Consider the following 22,198-nt stretch of genomic DNA (forward strand, 5'->3'; position numbering starts at 1 on the left):
TGTAGAAATCCCAAAAATAAAACAAAACCCTTATGACTGGATTTGTGGTCCAGAGTCATATATGATGTGCTTACGCAAACCACATAATGCTCCGAACACTTAATTTAAGCTGACAGGCCACACTTGAAGCAATTGTTTTTGAATAACACAAACCTGAAGCTATCTATTCCTCTACATAAACACAGCCTGCCTCTGTGAGGTATTTCTTGGAGCGCAACAAAGAGCTTTCTGTGTAACCTCAAGTGCCAAAAGCAATATTTTCATGTGGAAGCCATACCTGTCCTCTGATTTCCTGTCTTATGTAAGATATCCTTATACACAAGATAAGACCGGTCTGTGCTGTGTTGAAAAAGAGAGAGCATGATGATTTAAAGCAGTCTGATCTAGCTGACTGAGAAACTCCATTAAAAGTGTTGATAGTAAAAGAACACCATACTTACCCAATGAAAGAGACTACTGTACAGGCACATACTAATTTTGAAATGGGGGTTCTTTAGACTCTCTAAAGTACTTTTTTAGAGCACACAAATACATAATGCTCTTCTGGTAAGTCTGGTTTGGTCTTCTCATTATAGGTACGCCACAGATATTAAGACAGACCTCAGTGAAGCATTACTCCTTTGAGTACTGAAAACAGTGGGTGGAGGCTCAAAGATTAAATCACACCATACTTCCCTGCTCCTAAGAATGAAACGTTTCAGACACCGTCGCTAGATGGGCAAATCTGACAGACAATAAGGCGACAGCAGCGGAGGATTTCACAAAGAGCCTCTTTCAGATCCCCTTCATTTTCCCGCGGTTTTCAACAGCAGTTTTGATGCTGTCTGTCATGACTTTGGCGCCACAGCCCGGTTACTGGAGCCAGAGCTCCGTTCCCACTAACGTGACGGAAGAGGAAAACGTCTAAATAATTATACCGTACTTAGCTTATAATGAATTTAGCAGGACTAGGACTTTACGATAATGTGCGTCTATAATCTTTCATAGTTACTTCCATAAATAGTTACCCACATGTCCTTATGTTTTACATCGTTGGCTCAAGTTGGGCTGGCCAGTTTCCTTTTGGGTCGGTGATGGGAATTCCAAGTAATTTCTTTCGAACTTTTCGGATCAATAACCGATTTACGTCATTCGGTAATTACGTAATCACGTGGTCCCTGGCGTAGCTCCACTAAAATGTTCTCAAACTGTTCATTACCATTTTTCCACTAAGATTTATTTACACTGGTTTATTGTATTTATTGTAATTTAGTGTCACTGCTTATTTGTTGTGGACAGCTTATAAAAAGTAATACATACATTTACATTGAAGAAAACTACATTTAAGTATCTTGTATGTGCATTAATAAAACTGTCATTTAATAAATCCACAACCATATGTACGTTGCGATGTTGTTACAATTTTTGTTAGTTGACTATTTTAGCTGTCATTTCTTCATTACGAATCAGACTCGGGTTCTCGGTTCAATGAATCACTTGGTTGTTCGACTCAGTAATGTGATTCATTGTGGCTTGTAATTCATAGCCAATTCTGACAAACAGCTTTTTCCAAGTAATAGAGACTGTTGTTAATACAACTGGTTCATTTCGATGTAGTTTTGATGCCCCATTCATCCTGAAACAGAAAGAGAGGCATTTCGGGGTCATTGTCGAGGTCGGGGATCAAAAGTTCAGGCAAATTCAGCTTTCACAGAAAAATCCTACATGCTGGTGAATGTCTCCATCTGGCGGTTAAAATAAACCAACAAGACACATACAAGACAGTTGATTTTAACAAATATAATTGTATTAAAACCTGCAAACCTTTCTGCCTAAAGATGTTCATTAAAAGCAGTAGTAATTTTAGTATTGTTGAATGTAAATGTAAAATATATTTACACTGTAATGATTACTTTTTATAAGCTGAAACATGTCCACAACAAATAAGTGCCAATCAGTCCTCTTCTCACAATTAATTAAAAATGTGGCCTATAATATTGCAACCACAGCAGAAATATACCTGGAATTTGCCTAATTTACTCCCCCCACCCCTCTCAATCACCACCAAAGGGAGCCTATATTAATATTGTAAATGGTAAATATAAAAATAAATTCATATCAAAATTTCAGATCATAAGGTGCACTGAACTAGTTCCATTCTTGCACACCTTCAAACTTTTGCACACCTTAAAAGTGGAAATGAGCCTGTATTGTGGCATACAGAGTAAGTTGACCCACCCCCGGTATCTTGGCAACGGTACACTTTTACTGTCAATGTGACCATGTATTTTGGAATCACACATAATTTCTGTGAAAAGAATAAATACATGGAAAGAATAGACAACACTATTTACTTTAAAAGCTGTTTTTGGCTTGTCAAAGTAAAATTGTTACATCACAGCAAATTCAACCAGGTCTAAAAATGTTTATGATGCATATAGGTGATTTAACAACATATAAAACCATGCAAATCATGTAGCCAAATATTAGCCTGAATTGGTATAGCTAGTTTTTTTTCCAAAATGCCAGCTATGGGGCGAAGTGAGCCAAATGCTGTGGGGTAAGGCACTGACAACATGAGACACTGAAGTTAAGTTAAATCTCTTAAGTATTAACTGGTATTTTAATGTAATATTACAAATTTAGTTTAGTTTATCACATAGCCCAATCAGAAGTACCAGTACTTAGATAGAAACCAATACAAAGTAGCCATAAAGAAATGGTAATTTTAAAGAAAAAAAATTGGAGGCTTTTGCATCTGAACTCTTCATATATATATATATATATATAACACCCCTGGCAAAGTGTGGTTTTGGATGATATCAGCATAAATCCTTATCATTTTTTGGTGCAAATACATTAAAGTAAATTGACATTGTCATTGAAGACCAGCAATAATAATAATTTTCATTTTGATTACATAATAATGGCAGTATATACATGTCAAAGTCAGACATGTCCCTTTGCCAGCTGTGATGCCTGGTTACTGGTTTAAACTTGGCCCTGCTTCAACAATTGATTGCCAATTAAGTTTAGAATACAATGAATTAAGGCCCAGATTATGCAGAGATGTAATAGCTGCTGATGGTGGATATTTTGATGAATCGAAAATTTTATTTTTTTCTATGTATAAACTGTTTATGTAATAAAATATGTTTTCAGAGTTTGTGTTATCCCTTATCAGTGCAAAATTATCACAAATTAAAAAGGATTCATGCCAATTTTGTCCAAAACCCCACTTTTCTAGGGCGTTTCCAAACTTTTGGAGGGCAGTGTATATATATACACTACCGTTCAAAAGTTTGGGGTCAGTACATTTTTATTGTTTCTTTCTTTTTTTTTTTTTTTTTTTTTTTTTTAAGAAATTAATACTTTTATTCACCAAGGATGTATTAAGTTAATAATTTAAAAGTTTATTAAAAGTTAATAATAAATAATTTACATTGTTATAAAATATTTATATTTTGAATAAACACTGTACTTTTTTAACTTGTTATTCATGAAAGAAAAAAAATCACAGGTTCCAAAAAATATTTGGCAGCACAGCTGTTGATATTATCCAACACTGATCATTCTAATAATAAATCCGCATATTAGAATGATTTCTGAAGGATCATGTGACACTTAAGACTAAGGATCATGTGACACTTTAGTAACAGCTGATAAAAATTCAGCTTTTCATCACAGGAATAAATTCTATTTTAAAGTATGTTAAAAGAAAAAAACATTATTTTATATTGTAAAAACATTTTGCAATATTACTGTTTTTTTCTATATTTTTAATCAAATAAATGCAGCCTTGATGAGCATAAGAGACTTCTTTAAAGACTATTACAAGTCTTACTGACCCCAAACTTTTGAACGGTAGTGTATATATATATATATATATGTATATATATATATATATACACAACGTTATGTTTAGTTTATTTGATAGGGACAGTGTACAAGTGCACTAAACCCTTCTCTGAGAACCAGAAGATGCTTTTCATCACATTATAATCAAATATATCTTTCCACATGTAGTCCCTAATGGTCTACTCGACATTGCAGAAAAGCTACCATGCCAAGCATCTTTTGACTAAAATGTTTATTAGTTTCAGTGACATTTATTTCTTCATCCTAATTCAGTGTTTATTTAATTTTAACAAACCCTCTATTTAGTCTGATTTTGGGAAGGGCAGAACTTTGGTGTTCAACATACTGTTTCAGAAATGCAAATAATTAAAGTTCATTTGATTAGTTTTATTGTGTTTAAGTTAGCTTTAAGAAAAAAATATGACTGTGATATGATTTGATTATTACGTTTTTAAAAGCAGTAAATAATCTTTAAAATTTCACATTTGAATCAGATTCAGTCAGATGGTCAGTTTTCACCTAGATGGTTCATCTTACCCACTGATTCCACTTACCCCTAACCTGGGGCAAACTGAACCACAGGAACATTTTTTTTGTAAGCCATAATATTAGAACCCTTTGTCTTAAATACTTTCTGATCATTTAAAATGCTAGGAAACATCCAGAAATTACTTTAGATACCTTCATTGTACCTCTGCCTCATTTTCCCTTTTCTTGAGGAGCACATAAGTTAAAAATGGCTTATCTTACCCCACTCCCCCCTATTACTACATTTACTTTGAACAACAAACTATTCAATACAAATATTGATTTAAATATTATATTTATAAAATATATTTAAATATATTCAAAAAAGTATTTAGACAGCTGAATTACTGTATGCATTGAGCTTGTTCTGTATTGTAGCCAGTTGTATTAGTATTATTAATTAAATAATTGATTTATTTGTAGTATACATAATAAAGACATTGTTTAGCAGCTGAAGACATTGTTTGGCATTTGAAGAGTATAATAATACAATGTTATTCAACCATTATCACACTAGCATTCGGTCATTGAAAATGCTTGAAAACACTGACTGGAAAGTAACACACACAGACAAGTGAGCAATAAAACTTTGTTAGTAACTGTGGTATTTTGGAGGTAACTAGGGTTACAGTGATAAACTGTCAGCGTGGGGAATTTCTGAGCGTAGTATCCACGTGGCGCAGTAGGTGGCAGTGATTTGCCTTGTCCCGTTGTCAGAGGGGAGTGGTTTAAATGCCAGGATCACCCCCTGATGAGGATTATTTAAGCAGTCTGTCTGAACCAGAGGGGTGTTGCCCTGTCCAGACACAATATTCTGCAATAGCATTTACATTATCTCCGTTATAGACAGACTCCTGTCATTCAACTTCAGGTAAGTCTGTTATATTTTACATCTGTTTTACCTTTAACAAACCTCCTCAGCCACAAAGTAATGAAGTCAGCTAAAATGTGACGATTTAATTCTCTGCAAACAACGCTTAAGTGTTCCTTTCCACACAGGCGTCTCTTTGTGCGCGTAATGTTTTCACCGGAGTGACACTTTCTTACGGGACACGCCAAGAACTCAAAAACACTGCAGTTTAAATCGTTACACCATGTGTAGGCCGTGCAATAAATCGCAGTGCTTTATAAAACTTCTGTTTTCGTTCTGAGCGCTGAAACTGCTCATCAAACAAAGCCTTATATGGAGAGATTCTGAATTTTGGGATGCGCCTTTTTATTATGCGGTAAAACGGGATCTTTAGAAGTGTGAAGTCTGCAGGGCGGCTCTAACCTGCGGTCACATATGCATTTAGAAGAGCAGGCCCACTATTGATATTTGGATCGATTTATCATTTGCTTCAACCTAAGCTGAGTGGAAAATTTGTTGGTTTCAGCATTCAAGTGCAAATAATCTAAAGCACAAATAATAATTAATAATAAATAAATAAATCATCTAAAACTTAAATAATCTAAAATAATAATCTAAATCTTAAATAAATCTAAATCTAAAGCAAGCATACTTAAATAAAGGGCTATGGCTGTTATAGGAACTTAAGGACTTGAAGTTCCACTTTTGATTACTCATCATCAGACCCTTGTGTGCATTTCTCATCTGTTACCATAGAAACACGCCCTAACTGAGACAAACATTAACTTTGTGGTAAAGATGCTGTAGCGAAAGAGGAAGTTGATCTGCATCACCTCAGGAAACACCTTCAGTGTTTGTCAAAAACTGCAGCAGCCTTCCAGCAGAAGTCATGTTTATGACAGTTATGAAGTTGTGTTTACTCTTGACTCTCTGGCAACAGATAGCACCAAACAAAACAACAGAATGCATATACAGTTTTAAAATTAAAAATTCCAAAAATAATTTTTGCAGCTTTATTTGGCTCCCCGTAGAACCTTTAAGTGAGCTCTTCTTAGTGTGAAGAACACTTTAGAGATCTAAAGAACATTTTGTGGAATGGGAAGTTACCATAGATTTTAAATGTTCTTCATGGAACAATAGACACACACACACATTTGTTTAACTATATTCGTGAGAATATCCCATAGACTTTCATTGTTTTGTTTCTTTTTACAGTACACAAGGTTAATGTTATTTTCTATGGGATAACCCTACCTCCACCCCTAAATATAACTGTCACAGAAACCTTTGCAAAATACTAGCTTGAAATAAACACATAAAAACAAGTCATGCAGTCTGCAGCCAGGTAGATAACTAGCACAAAGACTGATAACATGTTGGCGTTTCTACATGGGTGTTCTAATTCAAACACACCTATACACACACAGACCTTGTGATTACAAGAATAACAGAGGACTGTAAGAGTAGGTCATGCTGTGCCTCCATAGAAAAGAGAAGAGTAAGCTCAATGACTATTGATACCACAAACGCTTGTACTGTAAACTTCTTCAAGAATATATGTGACCCTGGACCACAAAACCAGTCATAAGGGATACTTTTCTGAAATTGAACTGATGTATGGTTTGTTAGGATAGGACGATATTTGGCAAAGATACAACTATTTGAAAATTTGGAATCAGAGGGTGCACAAAAATCAAAATATAGAGAATCACCTTTAAAGTTGTCCAAATTAAATACTTAGCAATGTATATTACTAATCAAAAATTAAGTTTTTATATATTTACAATAGGAAATTTACAAAATATCTTCATGGAACATGATCTTTACTTGGCATAAAAGAAAAATTGATCATTTTGACCTATACAATGTATTGTTGGCTATTGCTAGAAATATACCCGTGCAGCTTATGACTGGTTTTGTGGTCCAGAGTCGCATATTTAAGAACAGTAACACAAATTGATTGTATTGAATGTGAGGCGTGTGATATTTTATTGTCATATAACATTATAAAAACCACATTCTCATGTGACACTGCCATCAGATTCATAACACATTCACAGAATTTCCTTTATGCTGCATTGCTGTGTTTGCTTTTATGAATTTCTTGAGAAAGGTATCCTGGAGGTCATTCAACATTTAATCGCTGGAACTAGACGAGGAAATGTCAGCCACACCAATCTGATAGAAACAGTCACTCTTTATAGCTCAGACTTTGAGCGCTTGCATGTTTGCCTGTATACAAAATTACAAGACTCTTGTACTTTAACATGGAGCCTGGCTATAAAGCACAGTCAGTGCAGTCACTGGTTAGGCTGTTTTCTCTTTGGGTAAACACAGGGTGCAGTCAAGTGCTTAAACAAGATTTAGACTTAGTGTTGACTCCATGCTAAGATGTTATCTAATGGGCCTGTAAAAGGTGCTGGAAGAATTATCTAGATGGAAAAACCAAGTCACCCCAGGAGTTCCTCAGATTCAGGCATTTCTCCAGGAAAAAGTTCTTTCAGGCTAAGGATTATGTCAAAATACATGAATTATTTTATACTGCACAGTGGTTAGGTTAAGTTCAAGTTGAAAGTATATGTTGGTCATTTAACAGATTCAAGATCACTGCATGTATACATTTCTAATTCAGATTTATGCCTTTCTGGCAAATCTTTCAGAGGGCCACTGTGTCTGAACTTGTTCAGATTGCAGGAACTGTGAGGAAACAAGGGCTTGTTCAGTTTACCATTTTCTGAATTCAGTGATAATCTTACTTGTCAGCTATTGATGAAGTATGCATACACATGAAGTATGCCCAGACAAAGTACATCCACCAAGAAGCATGACCCCACTCATAATTCTTTTTTCTCTCTTTTCAAATCCAGTGGAAGCTCTTGTTGCCTTAAAATCCTTTTAAAGTGGAAGTATACGTATTTTATGCCTGTATCAGAAGTACTATTCTGACATCCTCCTGCTCTTTTCTTGTATTAAAGCCTATTCAATGTGTATACAGGCACTTCCCAGAAACATCTCCCTCCCATTTTGACCCATAAGCAAATGTCACATGACCTAGGCTATTTATAGTCTCCTGTGGGCTAGAAGTCTGGCGGCAGCTTCATCAGCTCAGACAAGATGTGTTTAGTTCAGAATAGCTTATTGTATGCTATATATTTCATTCTCATCTCATGAGAGTAACCCACAGCAGTATATTAGAGACTGAGATCAGTCATTTGCGTGAAACAATGTTCTGTTTAATTAGCTTTTCTGTCACACTGACGCTATGTGTTCAGAAGGGATTTCAGAAGTTACAATGTCCCTTTATGTACTTGGCCACATCAAAACAATTGGAAATCAGTTCCGGATCACACAGCGAAGACTTTGGTGCATATGTTGATAGAACAACAGCTGAAGAAGAGCGGATGGTGCAGCATGTCTTTTCAAGCTCATTATAAAGCAGCTGTTTCAGAGCGCCTATATCTGGCTTAAAATAGATTGATTGTGAAGCATGTGGTGCCTAATTGCAGTCTGAGGTGTGGTGACAACTGTATCTTATATAGTTCTACAGCAGTGCCTAATTGCTGGGCCTGGCAAGTTACATAAGTGTAGAGAGAAAAATAAAGCCTTGTCATTATGATATCAGAATATGTGGTTCATTTCTGGTGTAATGTGCTTGGAGATGATGAGAGACAATGTGCATAATATCTATAATTATTGAAAATATATTGCTACCATATTGATTATCAGCCTATATTAGAGATGTTTTAGATCTCTAATTGGTATAAGATGTTTCCGATAAATATTATAGTTAATATTGCATATGTAAAAAATTTTATCTACCATATGTTACAATGTTAATTCATATTATATAATTAATTTCTGATTATTGTATCATATATAAATATAAATATAAATAAATATATATATATATATATATATATATATATATATATATATATATATATATATATATATATATAATATATATATATATATATATATATATATATATATAATATATATATATAAAATTCTTTAAACATATCTTTTTAACAGCTTAAAAAGTGTTCTAAAATTGCACCAAGAATGCATTTATTTTTCCAAAAATACAGTAAAATTGTTAATGATGTGAAAAACTATTACAAATTGCAAAAAACTGTTTTTATTTTAATTTTTTTTTTTTTAAATATAATGGCAAAAGTAAGTTTTCAGCAGGCATTTTTTAGTCTTCTGTGTCACATGATCCTTCAGAAATCATTCTAATATGCTGATTTGTTATACAAGAAACATTTCATATTATTTTCAATGTTGAAAGTAGTTGTGCTGTTTAATATTCTTACACTCTAAAATATAACCTAGCGTTGGGTGAAATATGGACAAACCCAGCAACTGGGTTGTTTTGACCCAGTGGTTGTGTTTAATGTTAATAGTTTTATTTTTATTTTTTTAAAGATTTAAAAATTTCTATATAGCTGAAATAAAATTAACCCAAAATAGCTTATAAAATAAAATCAGACACATAATTACTAAAAGCATCAGCAATAAGTCATTGAAAAAATATTTAATATTTAATTATTATTTATTTAACTTAATAATAAATGTTAAGCAAGAAATATAGTAATTCTTCAGCAACAGTTGGGTTAAATGTTAACCTTAAGGGTTTTTTTTTTTTTTTAATAGTTTAAAAATTACTGTATAGCTGACTTAAAATGAACCCAAAATAGGTTGTCAATTAAAAATCAGACACAGAATTACTGGAGACATCAGGAGTAAGTCATTTAAAAAATGTTTATGTAATTATGATTAATTTTTAAATAATAATATATGTTAATTTGTTGAACATATTAACAAATGTTCATTTCCAACCTATTTTGGGTTCATTTTAAGCAAGAAATATAGTAATTCTTAATGCATTCTTATGAAATATTGCAAAATATTTTTAGCATTTGATATTTTGTAGACTCCGAACTTTAATGATCATCTGTATTTTGTCTTTCACAAAGAAGCAGTTGCCATTTTAATAATGTATTATTAGACAGATCAATACTTGACCAGGAACTCTGAGCACCATATTTGGAAATGCATGTCCTCCTCATCCTTTTCCTTTGCGTAATAAAAATGAGGTTTTGTTTTTAGCTAGTCATCGGTTCCATTGCCAAACAGTGTTTACCCTCATGTAGTTTGTTTCATAATGTTAAGAAATCCTAAAGCACAACTTCTGAGGTAATTGTGATGGATGTTCGATAAATATTGATCCTTGGTAAACACTGCACCCTTCTTCGATCTATACTTTTTTTCTCTGAGGAATGTCTTGTGCTCAGTAACAAGAATTACAAAGCTACCGTCTCATTTCTAAATGACTCATGTCTAAAGCATCCCAAACCCCACAAGTGGGCGGTAAGCTCAGCTGACACGGTCACCCTCTCAGAGGCCCTTACCACATTAAGTGCTGGCGGGCGACTGCATGCGAGGGCCGGTGTTCTGAATGATCCGGTCAATCTGTTTCCACGGTTGGCACTGTCACTCCAACAGCATTAGTCACAGTGCTTCCTTTTTCCTGCATCCAGCCCAACTGTCCATCACCACAAAAGGAAACTCCCAGCCACTGGAATTTTTATAGTCTAGTTCACTAGGTTTAATTTTCTGTGTTCCTGCAATGTGGATTTAAGATCTTTAGGAGTGTGCAAACTCAGCTTGTGCTTTTCACAATTTGTCAGTTTGAATAAATAACGTGTTTGTGTATTTTTCTTTAGGCAGCATGGTGTACCACCCTGAGTTTGAGCGAGCAGGCAAGGAGCCTGGCCTCCAGGTGTGGAGAATTGAGAAGTTTGATTTGGTGGCAGTTCCTGAGAACCTCTATGGAGGGTTTTACACCGGTGATGCTTACGTGATCCTCAATACTATCAAGCAACGCTCTGGCAACCTGCAGTATGATCTCCACTTCTGGCTAGGTATGTGGACAATGCTGTGTTAAAGAGATTTTGACATTTATTCTAGTACTAAAGTATATGGTCTGCGTAATTTTCAAGACAAGCCAGATGGTTCAAATGTTGAATGCATCAGCAACATTTCTTATAGATGATCTTCTCTCAACTGACAGGTGACTACTGCACGCAAGATGAAAGTGGGGCGGCGGCCATTTTCACGGTGCAGATGGATGACTATCTGGGTGGAAAGCCCATCCAGTACCGTGAAGTTCAAGGCTATGAGTCCAAAGCTTTTCTGGGATATTTTAAGAAGGGGCTGCAGTACATGGTGAGGGGCCTGATTGTTGACAGGACAAATAGAAAGTGATGTCCAAGATAAAAATAAATAATAATAATAATAATGTAAAAAAATAGCTTGATGTTTTTGCCACAAAATGCTAATGTTAAAATGTTGGAATAAAATGGCAAAATTGGCAGACATGAAGCTTCAGTGACTTTAGTGACTGTTGTGTTGTGTTTTGGTTTGGGTTTCTTTTGTTTTTGTATTATTTTGTTGTTTTGTCTTGTATTTCAGTTTTTTTTTTTTTTTTTTTTTGTTGGGGGGGTGGTTTTCTTTAGATTTTTTTTATTATTATTTTTGTTTGTTTGTTTTCTGTTTTGTTTTTCTTTTGATTTTTTTTTTTTTTTTTTTTTTTTTGTTTTTGTTTTTGTTTTATTATAATTTATTTTTGATTGTTTTTTTTTTTTATTTAGTTTTGTTTCATTTTTGGTTTGGTTTTCTTTTGCTTTTTTCTTTTGTTTTTTTTCAATTTTGTTTTCTAGTTTCTTTTGCTTTTTTTGTTTTTTTTTAATATATTTTTTTGTTTCTTTTTTATTTTTGTTAGATTTTTCTTTTGTTTTTTTTTTTTTTTTTTTTTTTTTTTTTTTTTTTTGTTATTTTGTGTTTCATTTGTGTGTTTGTGTTTTGGTTTGGTTTCCTTTTGCCTTTTTTTGTTGTTTTGGTTTTCTTTTTTAACATTTTGTTCTGTTATTTTGTGTTTCATTTTTGTTTTTTTTTTGTGTGTGTTTGATTCATTTTTATCTTTTGTTTTTTGTGTTTTTGATTTGGTTTTCTTTTGCATTTTTACTTTTTGTGTGTGTATGTTGTTGTGTTTTTTTTTTTTTTTTTTTTTCCTTTTGTGTTTTAATTTTGTTGTTTTGTGTTTTTTTTTTTTTTTTTTTTTTTTTTTTTGATTTGGTTTTCTTTTACTTTTTAAGATGTATCTATTTTTGGTTTGGTTTGTTTTTTCTTTTTTTTTTTTTTTTAATGGTTGTAATGTGTGTGTGTGTGTGTGTGTGTGTGTTTCTTTTTTCTTTTCTTTTTTTTATTTGGTTTTTTTTTTTTTTTTTTTTTTTGAAATCTTATTTAAGATGTTTCATTTTGGTTTTGTTTTGTTTTGAAGAAAGGTGGAGTTGCATCTGGATTCAAGCATGTGGTGACCAATGAAGTTATAGTGCAACGCGTGCTCCAAGTCAAAGGTCGGCGTGTTGTCAGAGCAACAGAAGTGCCAGTCAGCTGGGAGAGCTTTAACCAGGGAGACTGCTTCATCCTGGACTTGGGCAACGTGTGTATCATATAAAACAGTGAGGGACATTTGATATTGTCAAAATCTCAGAAATAACCCTGTTTGCTCCGTGTATTTTTTACAGGAGATCTATCAGTGGTGTGGTTCCAAGAGTAACCGCTTTGAGAAGCTAAAAGCTACACAACTTGCAAAAGGCATTCGTGACAATGAACGCAGTGGACGTGCTCGCGTGTATGTGTGTGATGAAGGGGTGGAACGTGAGAAGATGTTGGAGGTACGAAAGACAGAAAGCTTCAACTTCAAAATAAAAAAGAGATCCACTAAATACATCTTCCAATTATCTGCTGGCAGGTTCTTGGAGAAAAACCAGACCTGCCTGAAGGAGCGTCTGATGATATCAAGGCTGATGCCTCTAACAGGAAGATGGCCAAACTCTACAAGGTAACCACTGGATTTTATCCTTGCAAATATGACAAACAGCTCTTGTAAACCATTAGTAATTTCAATTTATTGACTTTTCCTGTACTTCAGGTGTCTGATGGCAGTGGAGACATGACAATTGCTCTGGTGGCTGCTGAGAACCCTTTCACCCAGAGTGCACTGGAATCAAGCGACTGTTTCATCCTGGATCACGGCTCAGATGGCAAGATCTTTGTTTGGAAAGGTAAATGGTATTGTCCGGCAAAACAAAAAGAGCCTTTTTTTCTTAATTTAGATTTTTTTTTGACACGCCAATGTTTGTTTTATAGGCAAAGATGCTAATGTGGAAGAGAGAAAGGCTGCCTTGAAGGCAGCAGATGAGTTCATTAAGAAAATGGGTTACCCAAAACACACACAGATTCAGATCCTTCCAGAGATGGGCGAGACGCCTCTATTTAAACAGTTCTTCAAAAACTGGCGTGATGTGGATCAGACAGAGGGTCTGGGTGTGGCTTATGTATCAAACAGCATTGCTAAGATCGAGAAGGTGCCATTTGATGCTTCAACTCTGCATGATTCACCAGCCATGGCTGCCCAACATGGAATGATCGATGATGGCAATGGAGAGAAACAGGTCAGTGAGTGAGCACACACTGCATGTACAGTTGAGGTCAAAAGTTTACATCCCCAGTTCAGAATCTGTTAAAAATGTTAATAATTTTACCAAAATAAGAGAGATCATCCAAAATGCATGTTATTTTTTTATTTAGTACTGACCTGAATAAGATATTTCATTTAAAAGATCCTTCAGGTCCCACAAAAGTCTTTGGTTTTCAAGCATTTTTGTGTATTTGAGCCCTTTCCAACAATGACTGGATGATTTTGAGATCCATCTTTTCACACTGAGGACAACTGAGGGACTCATATGCAACTATTACAGAAGGTTCAAACACTCACTGATGCTCCAGCAGGAAAAACCATTCATTAAGGAGGGATGAAATCATTTTGAACTTAAAAGATCTGAGTAAATGTAACTTATTTTGTCTTCTGGAAACATGTAACTGTAGCATCTTCTGTAGCCTCTGCAGGGCAGTGCTAAATGAAAAATATGATATTTAGACAATTCTGACATTCTGTTCAAAAGTTTTCACCCCCGGCTCTATATGCATGGTTTTTCCTTCTGGAGCATCAGTGAGGTTTGAACCTTCTGTAACAGTTGCATATGAGTCCCTCAGTTGTCCTCGGTGTGAAAAGATGAATCTCAGTCATTCAGCCAATGTTGGAAAAGGGTTCAAATACACAAATGCTAGAAAACCAAAGAATTTGTGGGACCTGAAGGATTTTTCTGAAGAACAGCAGGCAGTTTAATTGTTCAGGACAAACAAGGGACTGATTAAGAACTATCACTAAACAAAAAACACAGCTGTGGATCATTCTGGTAACAACACAATATTAAGAATCAAAGGGGATGTAAACTTTTGAACAGGGCTATTTTTTTTTTATAAATTAAACTATTATTTTCTTCTGTGGACTATATGTAAAAGTCTTTTATGTGAAATATCTTATTAAGGTCAGTACTAAATAAAAAAAACATGCATTTTGTATGATTTGGGTAAAATTAACATTTTGCAGATTTTGAAAGGGGGGTGTAAACTTTTGACATCAACTGTAACTAGAGCTGAAGTCACACAATATGTTGTGTATACAAATACAGTGAGGGTGCTGTAATGATGTTTGTATTTTTGTGTCACTTGATACTTTAGATCTGGCGCATTGAAGGATCAGACAAGGTTCCAGTTGACCCCTCTACTTACGGTCAGTTCTATGGAGGAGACAGTTACATTATACTGTACAATTACCGTCATGGAGGCAGACAGGGCCACATCATCTACATCTGGTATGACCTGATCTCACAGTTAATCTAAAGCTTTTTCTGACATTCTATACACATTCTATGTGTTTTAATTTAACAATTTAATAAGTTTATCCTGTCCAGTAATGTCTGACTTGTATTTGATGTCCGTCACAGGCAGGGTAAGGACTCCTCACAAGATGAGATTGGGGCATCTGCCATCTTGGGAGCCCAACTGGATGATGAGCTTGGAGGTGGACCTGTGCAGGTAATGCTAATGAACAAACATCAGTGAATCACTTGATCACAACAGTCATATCTATATGTGTTCTGCTGAATTTATCATTTGGGGGCCCTGCATTAAAAGTGCAATTGTGACTTTTTTTTTTTTTTTTTTTTTTTTGAAGTCAACATGAAACACCATTCACAACCCATTTGACAACTATGATGCTGCAGCATATTTATGATAAAATGGTATTCGGTGAAAACAATGCATCCATAGAACCTCATTAAATAACTTTGCTGTCACCTAATGCTTGCTTAAATTTAATCTTTAATATCGCTGTAACATCTATTGATACCTCAGTTCACTTGTAACCTTTAAAATTGTTTTTTTATTTAGTTTTAGATTTAGTTTTTTTAGACAAATTAGCGTTGAATTTTTATATAGTCAATTTATTGGTTATTTGCCATAACATGAAACAAGTAATTAGTTTATTGGTATCAAATAGAACTATAAAGTTGAAACCAAAATTGATAATTCATCCATTCATGCACAAAGTTCATGTGTCGTTGATGAAAGATTACAAGAACAAACATTTTTGTTGTTGACTTGCAATCATGAATCATGGTAAACAAAGTAATTAGTGCTAATCTTGATTTCATGTTGACTAAGTTCAAGCTTCCTGGTGCTAGTGGTTTCTGCTGTATCCTGTCATAGCTTAGCTACTTTTTGTCATTATTGCTGGTTGCATTGATTTTTATTTTTTTTCCATCTGTTTTAAACCCACTTCCACCTATGTCTTTCCTTCCTATCCTTTATTCATATTCTACATCCTGCTGTAGATGGCTGGTGCTCGGTTCACCACTCAGGTATCCATATTACAGGATTGCATGTCCCTGTACAGAGCCTGAACATTTCTCCACCACATTTAAACAAATAAAACTGATCTTACACAACGTTAGATTAACAACAGATACAAATCTAAAAGGAAATTCCTCTGCTTTTGGGGAAATTCCTGCTCATGTTCCATTAATGCTTTTTCATTTTCCAGAGTGTAGCAGCGTAATGTCCATTATCTAACTGAATTTGCACAGCTAAAAGAATCAAGGCTTCAGCAGAGGGTTTTAAATCATGATTTCGTTAGTCTGCATAATCGGTATGCGTGATCAATTTGTAAAAAGATTATTAAGCTTTTTTTGTTAGGCTCTGTACACTGACATGCATTATCACTGTATACGCCTCCACTAGTGTACTTGTGTCCTTGTGTCTTCGTTTTGATATTTCATCATTTGTGCACAAAAAACTAACTGTCTGCCTCTACATTTGTAGATTACTTTTGGGAGTGAGCATGTGAACATTAACAGAAATGCTCCATCATGCATTGATTCGTATTGTGTGTATATATATAATTTTTTTTCCTGTCTGTGTTAATGCATGCACATTAAACTGGTACACAAGAACACATTCGGCATGTTAAAGTAGATGAAGTGTAAAATGCAGTAAGTAGTATCCAAAGAATTACCTCTGTTTTCGTCCATTGTACACTAATGGTCAGAAGTTTGGGGTCAATAAGGTGTGTTTTTAATTATTTTTATTCAGCAAGATACATTAGACTGATCAAAAGTGAGAGTAAAGACATTTATAATATATTTCAAACAAATGCTGTTCTTTTGAATTTTCTGTTTATCAAAGGAAAAATATATAAAGATTTCCACCAAAACTATTAAAAGGCACAACTATAATTCAGCATATTAGAATGATTATTAAACGATCATGTGATTCTGAAGACTGGAGTAATGATGCTGAAAATTCAGCTTTGCCACCACAGAAATAAATACATTTTAAAATATATTAAAATCACAATAATTCTGTTTTTACTTTATTTTTATTCAAATAAATGCAGCATTGGTGAGCATAAAAGACTTCTTTTATCCTAAACTTTTGCACAGTACTGTATTTCTTATATACTAAAGCAATGTGTACAGTAGGGAAAAACAGAGGTTTAACAGAAGCATAAACAAATATTAACATTGCAGTCAATATGATGTATAATTCAGCAGAGAGCAGCATGGGAAGACAAATGTAAGTTTTTGGGGCAAGAGAAGAAACCACTTTGACTGCGACCACTGATAAATCTTTGCTTCCTCCTGGAGTTGAACAGCCTACTGTCATCATTCTGACCACAAAGGATGCTGGGAATGCTGGCGTTAGCTTCACATTCCACATAGTGAGCTCCACGCTGCCACCCTGTGGAATTAAATGCAGTCCTCAACCAAAGCCTCTTGAAAATGAATGACAGTTCTGTATTGCATCTGACATACTGTATTTTAATTAGTTTAGCAGAAGCATGACTTCCTGTTGTCTCTTAATAATGTAAACACTTATATAATTTTTATATAATTATTGTATAATTTTTCAGGTGCGGGTGGTTCAGGGTAAGGAACCTGCTCATCTCATGAGTCTGTTCGGAGGGAAGCCCATGGTGGTGCACAAGGGCGGCACCTCCAGGGATGGCGGTCAGACTGCGCCAGCCGAGACTCGGTTGTTCCAAGTGCGCTCAAACTCCGCAGGATGCACACGGGCCGTGGAGGTCAGCGTCTAATATTTACTGTTGGTGGGAGCTTTTAAATATCCTCTTGCAGTATTTGCTGATTTTAACTGTTGTTGTATTCAGGTTGATGCTGTGTCCTCCAATCTGAATTCTAATGATGCCTTCGTCCTGGTGACCCCAGCTGCATCGTTCATATGGGTGGGACGGGGAGCCAGTGATACGGAGAAACGTGGGGCTAAGCAGCTTTGTGATATCCTTGGAGTGTCGCCCTCTGAGCTGGGTGAAGGAGGAGAGGATGGTAAGAACTCATCTGAAATTTTAACCCAGAATTGAAAACTTAAGCTTAAAAAAGGTCATACAAGCATCAATAGTGGTCCATATGGCTTAATTTTTGGGTAAATTACTCTTTTTAAGATGCACAAATAAAACTAAATAAATTGAAGTATGTAACTTTTTATTTCATTTAAATTTTTTTAAGTGACTGTATTCACATTTCATACTTGTGTGACCATTTTTATTACTGTATACATTTTATAACCGTTTATAATTTTGATAGACATTGTTTTAATAAAAAAATGCATGTAAATATACATGTATGCATCACATTGCAGGTAGTTTCTGGGATGCCCTGGGAGGAAAGGCTGATTACCGCACGTCCGCCAGGCTAAAGGACAAGATGAATGCCCACCCACCACGACTATTCGCCTGCTCAAACAAAACTGGGCGTTTCATTGTAAGTAGCAGATCCATATTTTTGGCCTGCCCTGATATAAAGAAGTGTATTGTCAGTGAAGTATGATAAAGAGTCATTATGGATGCATTGATATCCATGCAGATTGAAGAAGTTCCTGGAGAGATGACTCAAGAAGACCTGGCTACAGATGATGTCATGATCCTGGACACCTGGGATCAGGTAAACCGGCTACTTTAAATCGAAGCCCGGGTATTAAGACTTGTATGGCTTAATATAACATAAATGATGTCTCTTCCTGAAATGTATAGTAGAAAACCCATGAAAGACATAGGTTATTTAAAACATCCACATTGTTTTATACATATTTTGGGCTATGGAGGGCACCGTTATTTCGTCTGATGCTACTTGTTGCTTTTTCAACCGCAGCACAACTCTGAATATACGACAGAATAAAATTAAATACTGATATGATGCCACATGGTGTGGATTTTGGTGACGCCACATTGTATGGATTTCTATTTTACATAGTGTTGCAATCAAGGATTCCCATTCCCATTCATATTAATAAAAGCATGTCACCTGGAAACTGTTTTATATTGCTTAAAAAAAATGCAGAAATACAGAGTTTTGAATGACCGGCCATGAATAAACATGCTTTTTGTCTGTATAATTCCATTGTTATTGCATTGACTAATAGGGACAAACAGCAGAAGCTAACTGGCCAAACCTTGAATTCCTCTACTGTATATGTGCACAAACAGTTCAGCTAAATTTTGATTAATACAATGACATAAAACAGTCTTTTAATTAAATAATAAAGCATCACAGAGAAGTCTAATAAATCTTGATGTGTTTTTGCAGGTGTTTGTTTGGATTGGTAATGAAGCTCATGATGAGGAGAAGACTGAGGCAATGACTTCAGGTAAAAACATATATAAAAACTTATAATCATTATTCACTGTATAGAGTATAAAGAGTACCATACTACTCCAACTACACTGGTATGTATAGTGTACTCAAGTGAAGTATACAACAGAACATTGCATGGAATACTGTCTCCCACAGTGCAATTCTTATTCATCCAAATTATTTTTAATATATATATGTTTTTAAGAAAAGTATGTACAGTATTTATTTTTGATAAAATTGTTAAAACAATAAAAAAACAAAAATCAAAATCATTTTAATACACTGTTCTCTGGGAACTTGTAATAATATTATCTGTTGTTAAAAACGGTTTCATATTTTTTGTGGAATCCAAGATTTTTTTTTTTCATTCATTCTTTGCTGAAAATTCAAAAGAACAGCATTTATTTGAAATGGTAATCTTGTATAACATTATAAATGTCTTTACTGCCTTGTATTTAGCAAGGACACATTAAATTGATCAGAATTATAAAAATGTAAAAATCTTATAAAAAAAAATTTATTTATATATATATATATAAATATATATTGAATGTTACTGTGTGTTATGATGGATTATTCAGTTAGTCAGTCCAGTAGGTGGCGATAATGTATGCAATATAGAAAAGAAGATAGAAACATTAGCTTTTTTGAAATCCCAAAACGCATTATACTGTCCCCTTTTATGAATCCCATATAATAAACTTCTTTTTCTCTTTCTCCAGCTGCCCGATACATCGAGACAGATCCAGCCAACCGTGACCCGCGCACACCCATCGTGAAGATTAAACAGGGCTTTGAACCACCCACGTTCACAGGCTGGTTCTTGGGTTGGGACCATGACTATTGGACCACTGACCCTCTGGATCGGGCCATGGCGGAGCTGGAGATCTGAACTTTGAGCTGTCACCCCTGACCTTTAAACCCCACTGCCTTACCGCAAAGTTGCCCTTAGATATATGTATGATGCCAATTTGATGCTTATGAGGGTTTAATCATGGATTCAAAAATTAAAGCTGGTCCTGGGTCAGTATCAAAAGGCAATTTTTAAAAATAGCACTTTACTGCCCTGAGCTTCAGTCACCAAACATAAGGCAAAGCAAAAGCAGAGCTCCATTAATTCTTCACCTTGTTACTTCTGTATTTAAGTATTTTCTTTCTGTGCTCAACAATTTTTTTAAGCGTTTAACGCTTTTAGATTGATGTGTTTGGTCTGCACACCTTATGTTGCTGAAGTGCATGAGCTTGTATCAGAAAATATACAGGGATATCATCGTCAGACATCTTTTTGCCTTCCTTTTCTACAAACCTTTTTTATGTGAGTTTTACTAGCAATACTACTTTAGTGTTTTTAAAGAGAGTAGCCTAGAGACGTTTCCACCTTGTTGCTATTCCATCTGACACACAGAAGTTCAGTGATTGGCTGTGTTCAGAATAGCATACTAGCATACTACTCATACTATTCTGTAAGTATAATAGTGTGTGCACAGTATGCACATATTTATATGCATGAAATACCCAGATAACCTACATGCTATGTTTCACAAATGTTCCACAATTGTTAACTAAAACTAAATTGCTGTAAATTTAAATAAAATTAAAATAAAATAAATAAAAATTAGACGTTGCTTTTTTGCAACTGAAAAAAGTTAAAGTTGGAGCACTTGGAATTACTACCTGGAAATAACTACAACTAAAAGTCAAATAAAAATAAATTAAAAATAAATAAAAGATATAACAAAGAATGAAAATGACAAAAGCACATAAAATTACTAAAAATTAAACAAAATAAGTTTGTTTACATGTCTGTGAACTGTATATTATTATGTGTATGTATAAATACACACACATACATGTACATATTTTTACAATATATATATGTATAGATATTTATACTTGCACATAATTTATATTATATAGAAATATAAATATTTTATATATAAATCTTAACATATTTCTCCTTAATATAAACATGTGTGTGTATTTATACATGCATAATAAAAATACATAGTACACGCACATATAGAATGTAAACATAAACTTTTATTTTGAATGTGATGAATCGCAATGAATCGTTTTGCAGCCCTAAAAGATAATTTAAGGTATTAATAAAAGCTATATCACACTTGAGCATTTCAGAGGTTACTTATATTTACTTATATTAATTCTGATTTTTAATGGCGGATTGCTACGTTAACACAATAATAAGACTGCTAAGTTAACACAAAACTGGCTTAAAAATACAAAACAACTTGCAAATACTTTTAGATTTACAGCTTTAAATCTGTATTGTGAGAACAAGTAACATGCTGTTTAAAATGAAGTATTTAATTTGCTACTTTTAGTTAGTTTACAGTACATCCTAAGCAGTATTAAGTAGTAAGCTAATATTCATTCCAAACACAGCCATGGTCCCGTGTGAGCAATGATGTCCTTCTACAGGCAGAGGACGCTGCAAAACTTTTTCAAATAAACTTTAGAGCATAAACTGCATAAAAAAAGCCATTCCCATGGTCTCGTTCTTAAAATAGCAATTTCTAGGAGTGCTTTTTAATTTAAGACTGTTAAATCTATAACCAGAATGCTGGAGTTTTCAATGAGCATGTCTTGTTAGAGGCCTAGAGAGCCAGAGGCCTTATTAGTGTTTCTACATATGCAATGCTAAGACTGAATGGATACGAAAGGGTTTTTTTTTTTGATAATTGTTAACATATGGGTCAGTTAACAGCCTTAAAATCAGCTAAAATAGAATACCGCAGGCTCTTAGTGCAAAGGTTGGTTGCCTTTGATATTTGCTGACGACTCGTATTGCTACTCATTCATAAGGGTTAATCCAGATACTCCCGCTTTCGCAAATCCTCCTGTA

General features: G+C 34.4%; 1 protein-coding gene across 2 annotated transcripts; it reads left to right on the forward strand.

Annotated features, from left to right (window-relative positions):
- The first annotated feature begins 5,090 nt into the window (after window positions 1-5,090).
- On the forward strand, window positions 5,091-22,190 carry gsna (gelsolin a). Of its 2 annotated transcripts, XM_051092567.1 has the most exons (17): window positions 5,091-5,236; window positions 10,948-11,145; window positions 11,295-11,449; window positions 12,564-12,725; window positions 12,811-12,960; window positions 13,038-13,127; window positions 13,218-13,350; window positions 13,436-13,740; window positions 14,870-15,003; window positions 15,136-15,226; window positions 16,024-16,050; window positions 17,601-17,771; window positions 17,856-18,030; window positions 18,344-18,465; window positions 18,568-18,645; window positions 19,288-19,348; window positions 20,058-22,190. In XM_051092567.1, exons 2-17 carry the CDS (start codon window positions 10,953-10,955, stop codon window positions 20,225-20,227), a joined length of 2,217 nt encoding a protein of 738 aa, XP_050948524.1. In that variant the 5' UTR covers window positions 5,091-5,236; window positions 10,948-10,952; the 3' UTR covers window positions 20,228-22,190. The 2 variants fall into 2 exon arrangements, with proteins under 2 accessions (XP_050948524.1, XP_050948525.1); XM_051092568.1 differs by lacking the exon at window positions 16,024-16,050.
- Window positions 22,191-22,198: the final 8 nt, after the last annotated feature.

The sequence above is a fragment of the Labeo rohita genome, chromosome 21 (genome assembly GCF_022985175.1).
Source record: "Labeo rohita strain BAU-BD-2019 chromosome 21, IGBB_LRoh.1.0, whole genome shotgun sequence".
In the NCBI taxonomy this organism is placed as follows: domain Eukaryota; kingdom Metazoa; phylum Chordata; class Actinopteri; order Cypriniformes; family Cyprinidae; genus Labeo; species Labeo rohita.

Coding starts and splice junctions, on each gene's coding strand:
- gsna (XM_051092567.1), top strand. CDS start 10,953: ATGGTGTACCACCCTGAGTTTGAGCGAGCAGGCAAGGAGCCTGGCCTC. Junction 12,726..12,810: donor TCATCCTGGACTTGGGCAAC/GTGTGTATCATA, acceptor TATTTTTTACAG/GAGATCTATCAGTGGTGTGG. Junction 18,031..18,343: donor GGGTGAAGGAGGAGAGGATG/GTAAGAACTCAT, acceptor ATCACATTGCAG/GTAGTTTCTGGGATGCCCTG.